The following is an 8,356-nucleotide window of genomic DNA, read 5'->3' on the forward strand; positions in this document are numbered from 1 at the left end:
TTTGAAAAGTTTTTCATAAATTACAATTTTTCATAAATCATAAAAATTTTAAAAAATTATATTAAATATTTTCTTATTAATCTAAAAAAAATTGTCTAGGAGGGAGAAAGATTAAAAAAAGATTTAAATAAGAAACTTTTTAAAATAAACTTTTGTATATAATAATAATGTAAATTTAAATATTATTCCAATTGTATTTAAATTAAAATAAAGAATTTATTTAGATGAACAAACACAAACAATAAAAATAGACTTTTTAAGCTCTAACTGCCCAATCATCAATACACAATATTTAAAAAATATTTGTTTAATATATGCTAATTAGATGGTTGTTTAATTCATCTTTTTACGTTAATATATAAGAAAGTATGTAAACTATTAAAGCGCTTTTTTTTTTTAAGAAAATTGATGTCAGCTATCGCTATAATTTTTCAAAGTATTTGTAGTGCAAAGGTTTTCAATAATTTCTGTCAAATGAATCATTACTATCTTCCCACTTGAAATTAGTTTCCAATTAAATACTTCACCTCTATGATGTTTGTTTATCATGATTATCAAGTTCGTTAATATTATTTTATTAGATTACTTATTCTATAATGATAGTGTCAATATCCTTATCGTTGTGCAGATATAACATGATAAGAAAGCTAAGAATAAAGAATAGATTTATGGAGCTGCATGATGTGTACAAAGTGTATAAAGAAAATATGTATATTTTGAAATAATGTTGGCAAACCTGACAATCATGCGATGGAAACCAACTTCAAGTAAGAAGGCAACCAATGATACCTTTCATATGTCACTCTTATCTAAATATGACGGCTTACTTCAAATAGCTACATAGAGATTTGGAGCATATCAGAACATTCAGAACTATCAGAAGTCTGTTCTCACGTGTATTGTCTTGTGTTGCCAATGATGATAGCACTTACGAATTTTAGGTTATTGAGATATTATAGATCAGTATATGTGACGTGTAAACATTTGTACAATAAAAGAAATGTGTATTATGTTAAGTTTAGTACCGAAAGTGACAAGAAAGCCGGCTCCGAAGTTGTCACGTTTTCTGATGGGTGAGGTTAGGTTGTTACATTCATACATTTTAACTTGTATGTCAAATTAGATATGAGATATTAGACGTCTATATCAAATATTTTATGAATTTAAAACGAAATATTTGTATTCTGTTATAAAACATTTACATATTTAAAATCAATTGTTATATATAATTTACATTAAAAAAGTTACAAAAAATAATGTAGACCGTCATATAGACATTTTTATTTTTATATTTTAAATGTTTTGTAATGAGTTTTCTTTTATCTTTGTGGTATTATTTTTTGATAGAAGAATTTTTTATTATTTTTATATCGATTTTTCTGCATCTTTATAAATTTTAATTTAATACGAAAAATTTATCTGAAATTGACTGAGAAATATCATTTTTTATTTATAATTTTTAAAGATTATTAAGAGAAACATCTCGTTTTTAGTTTATTTATTTGAAGTGCTTAAAAATTGAGAAAGAATAAACTATTTAATTAATTTATATATATTGCTGATTGATTTATATATTTTTATATATCCAGCAAGATACTCCAGTTTTCTACGGGAAAATATGCACGTTTCGCTGATGGTTGTGCGGTTACAACTCTGGGAGACACTTCTGTCATGGTTACAGCAGTTTGTCAGCATTCTACCTGTCAGTCAACTACCTCTTCGTTCCTTCCACTCGTCGTGGACTACAGACAAAAGGCAGCAGCAGCCGGTCGCATACCAACTAACTTCCTACGAAGAGAACTTGGACCAAGTGAGCATGAAATTCTTACGAGCAGGGTCATTGATCGATCCATAAGGCCATTGTTTCCAGAAGGATTCTACTTTAATACCCAGATAATTTGCAACATGTTAGCTGTTGATGGCATGAACGATCCTGATGTTATCGCCATTAATGGTGCCTCCGCAGCTCTTAGCATTTCTGATATTCCTTGGAATGGTCCTGTGGGTGCCGTTAGAATCGGAATGATTGATAATGAAGTAATAGTCAATCCTACCAGACGTCAAATTCAAGACAGTATGTTAAACCTTATCATCACTGCGACTAAACAAAATTTAATAATCATGTTAGAAGGTTCGGCCAATGAGATATCGGAGCCATATTTAAAGAAGGCAATAAAATGGGGAGTCAAAGAATGCCAGAACATTGTAACAGCGATAACAAAATTGCAAAAGACGTGTGGTAAATTGAAGAGAAAAATTGAAACTACTGAACAACAGGAAGACGATAATTTGAAGAGTTCTGTGAAAGAACTCTCGGAGGGAAAATTACAAGACATATTTTCAAATCATACGCACGATAAGATATCGAGAGATATGGCAGTAAACGATCTTAGAAATTGTGTTATTGAAACATTGCGAAATAATGATGCAGATTTGGATGTTAAATTAGCAGAAAAAATCTTTGGAAAAATTGTTAAAGATGTATTCAGGGCGTTAATTTTAGAGAAGGATGTCAGGTAGTTTTTCTTGTATTCCTAAATAAGATTTTTATTATTGATCTACAAAAATGATCTACAATGATGATAAAATTAAGATTTGACGATTTGCAGGTGTGATGGGCGATCACCAAGTGACCTACGCGATATATCATGTCAAGTAGATCTCTTTAATCCTCTTCATGGTTCGGCTGTATTTCAAAGGGGTCAAACTCAAGTCATGTGCACTGTGACTTTGGATTCTCTGGAAAGTGCACTTAAAATGGACACCACTTCAATGTTAATTAGGTATGTTAATAAAAAAAAATTAAATTTCGATATCGATTTTTTTCTTTTATACTGGTTTATTTTGTTTTATGGCATTGCAATGGTATCATAGATTTATTAAATATAAAAAGAACAAAATATATTATAAACGTTTCTTAATTAGACCATCAAAAGATGGTCTAAAAATAGTATACATGTAATAAATAAATTAATTCAAACCAAGCCTTTTAAATTATGGATATAATCTTTTTTCAGACAGGTGCCTTAAATAAATTATGAGATTAAAGTCTTGTTAGTTCCAATAAAAATTGACGTAAATTGATGTTTGTTATAACGATAGTTATATGCAGATTATATAAATTCGTCAAACGACGAATTTATATAATCTGCATATAACTATCGTTATAACAAACATCAATTTACGTCAATTTTTATTGGAACTAACAAGACTTTAATCTCATAATTTATTTAAGGCACCTGTCAATCTAATTGCGAAAACATCTTGGTTTGAATTAATTTATTTATTACATGTATACTGAAAATGGTCTAATTAAGACCGAATGTTTATAATATATTTTGAAATTGTTCTTTATCTATTTAATAAATTTATGTATTGTTTCGTTCATAAGATCTTGCTTGGTGGTGTTATGCTCTTTGTAATATTATTTTTAAATTTTAGTCACTTAAATTTGTTTATTGTAACATACAAAATTAGAAAGTAGTATTGCAAGAAAAATTAGTATGATTCAAGCAAAGATATAGACAGTCTGCAGATCTGCAGTAAAATATTCGCTACATGCAGCTGTTTATAAATATTCACAATCTACTATTTTGTATCCCTACTTGGATTTCTTTCTGCTAAATGTTGATTCAACTTGTTTTATTTAATCTTATCTTGGCATTTAATAAATATTTGCAATTTAATATTTTATATCAGTGGCATTAAGGAAAAGAATTTCTTTCTTCATTACGAATTTCCACCTTACGCGACTAATGAAACGGGAAACTCGACTCGTGTTGGTCGCCGAGAACTGGGACATGGCGCATTGGCAGAGAAAGCCTTGCGACCGATTCTTCCAAAGGCTTATCCCTTCACTGTAAGACTGACTAGTGAAGTCCTAGAATCTAATGGTGAGGCAATTGTACAGTGCCCCTAGCAATAAACCTGGTTTAATAAATGGCCTTGTGAGATTACGGTAATGTACTAAAAACTTTATAATAGTTATGTCTTGCTCTGCAAAAAGGTTCCTCTTCAATGGCTACTGTTTGCGGTGGAAGTTTGGCACTGCTCGATGCAGGTGTACCAATATCTTCGGCAGCAGCTGGCGTGGCTTTTGGTCTTGTGACTAAATATAATGATAAACATATTGAGGATTACAAAATATTGACCGATATATTGGTACATATTTACACAACTATTACACAGTTTAATTAATTAAATTAATTTGATTATAAAATATTTGCTGTAGCAAATATTCTGTAACAACATAAAAAAGTTGTCATTTTGAAATTGTTTATAAAAAAAAAAAAAAAAAAAAAAAAAACAGAAATAGAAGAAAAGAAGAAAGATTATTACATATTTTAAAAGAACATACTTTTATTCCTACAATCATTTATTATACCAAAATTGCAATTTAAAATAAATAATATAGAATTTCAAAATGATTCAAACTCATTTTCTGAAAAATCAAAATTCTTTTTTGAGTAGCAAATGAGTGATGTATAACATGGCATCATCAAGATCGTTAAAAAGATTATTTTAATTTTTCAAATGAGAATCTATTTTCCGTTGCACATTTGGATAGTTGAGATCAAGAAACATTTAGAACGTAGATTGTTGATTCCTTTAGGATAAATTTAAATTATATCGGGATAGTATTTAAATCAACAATTTTGATAATTAACAAAAACCTTTGAACTGCAGGGAATTGAGGATTACCTTGGAGATATGGATTTCAAAATAGCAGGCACCAAGGGAGGATTCACTGCATTCCAAGCTGATATAAAGATACCAGGAATTCCGTTGAAAATCATAATGGAGTGTATAGATAAAACAACGACTGCTAAATGGGAAATAATTAAAATCATGAATGAAGTGATACGAGCACCGCGACAAACTAAGAAGGACAAGATGCCAGTGGTCGATAATTTAGAAATTTCTATTTATCAAAGAGGAAAGTTTCTTGGAGTCGGCGGGATGAACCTTAAGAAAATATTCTTGGAAACCGGAGTGCATGTAAGATTTTTATGATTTAAAAAGTTTTCGTGCGGCGATGGCCTGAATATTATTAAATTCATAAAATTCAATAAAATTATTTATTATATTATAATTTTATTATAATTTGAGATTTATCTCAAATTCCTTATTTTTATTTTGTTCAGATATACCCATATGACGAAAACACCTACTCAATATTTGCGCCGAACGAAGATGCTATGACGGAGGCAAAGGAAATGATAGAAGACATTTTACAAAAGGATCGTGAGCCGGTTTTGGAGTTCGGCGCTATTTATACTGCAAGAATAGTAGAAATCCGGGAAGTTGGGGTCATGGTGACGTTATATTCCAATATGATACCAGCATTATTACTGAACTCTCAATTAGACCAACGTAAGATTCATCATCCCAGTGCTTTAGGACTTGAAGTTGGTCAAGAGATACAGGTTAAATATTTCGGACGAGATCCAGTATCTGGACAGATAAGAATATCACGGAAAGTACTGCAACCGCCAACTTCGGTTACGAAAACTTTACATCGTGATGATGCGAAAAAAACGTAAAATCTATGATATATAGAATTAAAATCAATGTATTTGTAATACATATGTCAGCTATACATGTGTAAAATAAAACGCTCTGTATATTTTCCATCATCCTGTTAAAAAGTGATAATTTTTATTTACAGTAGATTCTCCCTTGTATCTATTTATCTTGTATTTTTGTACAATACCGTTATTAAAAAATATAAAAAGATTGCAGTTATTCAACAATGTGTTCTATCTATCCTGCTTTCTATATGTATATTGTTGTTCTATATGTATGAATTATTCGAAAATTTAATGTTTACAAATGTAGAATGCCTAACACAATTCTTAAATTTCTTCGTCAACAGTTCATAGAAAGTGTAATTGACGAAGGATAAAAATACATGGTTGATTTCTCGATTTTCAGAGATAATTTTCTCTTGAAGATAAAATCTTAAATGGAAAAGGTTCTATTGTATCTTTTCTACATTATTTAATATTATCTTGTTGTTTACAATTATAATTGTTTAATATTATGGGCAAAGTAAAAGCGTATTAAGTGTAAAAATCGCGTAATAAGTTAAAAATAAACAGAACGATTTTTCCTTTGCTTGTCTATTATCTTTTCCTAGAAATAAAGGAAATGGATAAATTGAAATAACAGGAGATATTAAGATAAGTTAAATTTTCACGTACAGTCAGTAACATAATTCGTTTCTTATATTTTCTTTAATTTTAAATCATATTCTTGTAGAGACAGAGCGCAACAATACAAATTTAACAATTTCACATTAAAATATACTTACATTATTTTTACATTAAATGTTGAACAATAAAGTCAATAATATAAGTTAATAATATAAGAAGAGAATTTACTTTTTAAAAAATACTTTCCTATTTATTTAATATTAATCAAAAAATATTAACATGATTTTGCTCAATTACGTGAATATGTTTCTTTTTTTGTAAACGTAATAAAGGAATAATTTGACAATCTATATTTGACAATCTATATTCTACATTGTACTTCATGTAATATCTCTCTCATTCATGTAACATTTCTACAATTTCTGATCATGTTGAATACGATTGCACGGTTTTTTTATCGCTACGTATTCAAGCGGAGTTCTACATACACACTTGGTGTCATGATTAGCACGATGTACTTTGAGAGGATATATGATGAGGCTTGCGAGTACCTATTTGAAACTGTGAATAAAGGGGTATTTCATTATAATAATATATATTCATAAACTGTTTATATAATATTCATATAATGTTTATCTGAAATACTAAAGATATAAGTGAATACTATTCCATGACTTTTTGTGTTATATATGTGACAATTTTTGTAATGAAATGATCAGTCATCAAAATTAATGAAATTAATTTACTTAATGTTTATTACAGAGGCTTTGGAAAGATATAAAACATCGATATGAAAAGTAAATTATGGAAACTCAATATGCATACAATGATCAATCCAAGCCTTTCGTAATCGATAATAAAAAAACTCATTACTGATTAATGTGTACGCAGGTATAATTTAATATATTTTATATTATTAAATTTTAAAATTTGTCAAATTGCTTATTAATATTACTATTAATTGCACATTGTATTTTATACAGAAACCAGATAATTTTAATAACAATAATTACGAAAATGAACTGAAATGGTGGTATACAAATGGTGCATATTAAATCAGAGATAAAGGCATTAAACTATTGTTAATATTTTTCTTTTAATTTTTAACAAATGCATATCCTTAATTGCACACGCATGATTTTATCTTATTTAAATAAATGTATTGGATTTTATCAATTAATTTGTGGAAAAAAATCGAATAAAAGTCAATTAAAAGTATCTTAAAAAAGGGAATTTTTAAATTAAATACATATTAATAATTATAAATTATTCAATTATTTTAACACGTATAATATAATGCAGTTAAATATTGTAATAATTATGTTTAATTATAACAATTATAATAATAAATTATTAATAAAAAGTATAATCTGTCTTGTTTATTTTATAACGATCGGATAGGCATTTTCTATATTTCTCTTTACTCTTAACTTTTGTGTGAAAGAAAAATGTATTACCTATATGATTTCAGTCTTTCTTTCATTCTCTCATCTTATATGCGTTCATATGATGTGATAACGGGAGAATGGTATAAGAAGAGATCGTTTGCAGAAAAAGAAATATAAGGTAGAAAAAAATGTATAATAGAGAATATTTTAATTTTAAAAGAAATACTGATTATATTTACAACTTAATTTGAGAAACTAATTAATTTTATAAATTTTGAAGATTATAAAATATTAAACCATATTTGTTGCACTATAGTTGCAATATTTTTTTGAACATTTGTAATATGTAATTTCTCCAATTTTATCAAATAGAAATTTTTTACAGTTTTTGTATATTATAAGTATTACATGCTTATTCACACATACAGAAAAAAGATTTCTACTTATTTGATAAATCAAATGCGTTTATTAAATATCTAAATATATACTGATTTTGATAAACTTTATGTCGTTCGGAACTTCCGATGATAAAAACATGAGTAAATGCTGGTTTTTAAGAATGACATAATGTATAAATACAAGCTGCAGATTTGAAAACGCAGTATTTGCAAAGAACATTCAGTGAGAAGTTAATAGCCAAAATAATTAGACAAATATTTAAACTTATTAACATTGAAGGTACGTTATATTTCTACCATTAATTTTTAAAAGTTTATTTATTTGTGGAGAAATCATTAAAAAATATAATATTCTTTCATATATTTTTTGCTATTAAATTATTTATAATATAAATTAAAAATTAAATAAAATTAA

General features: G+C 27.6%; 2 protein-coding genes across 2 annotated transcripts in view; both read left to right on the plus strand.

Annotated features, from left to right (window-relative positions):
* Positions 1–856: 856 nt before the first annotated feature.
* On the plus strand, positions 857–5,610 carry LOC108687239 (polyribonucleotide nucleotidyltransferase 1, mitochondrial). The gene is made up of 7 exons (XM_018192909.1): positions 857–1,073; positions 1,590–2,516; positions 2,610–2,783; positions 3,700–3,893; positions 4,007–4,161; positions 4,687–4,998; positions 5,145–5,610. The coding sequence occupies exons 1-7, from the start codon at positions 916–918 to the stop codon at positions 5,541–5,543; spliced, it is 2,319 nt and encodes a 772-aa protein (XP_018048398.1). The 5' UTR covers positions 857–915; the 3' UTR covers positions 5,544–5,610.
* A 2,543-nt stretch (positions 5,611–8,153) lies between these two features.
* The window catches only part of LOC108687223 (carboxypeptidase N subunit 2-like), a 2,815-nt gene continuing 2,612 nt past the window's right edge, over positions 8,154–8,356 (plus strand). The window contains exon 1 of the mRNA XM_018192883.1: positions 8,154–8,221. The gene's annotated coding sequence lies outside the window, so the exon portion shown is untranslated. The remainder of the gene's footprint in view (positions 8,222–8,356) is intronic.

The sequence above is a fragment of the Atta colombica genome, unplaced genomic scaffold (genome assembly GCF_001594045.1).
Source record: "Atta colombica isolate Treedump-2 unplaced genomic scaffold, Acol1.0 scaffold203, whole genome shotgun sequence".
Classification (NCBI taxonomy): domain Eukaryota; kingdom Metazoa; phylum Arthropoda; class Insecta; order Hymenoptera; family Formicidae; genus Atta; species Atta colombica.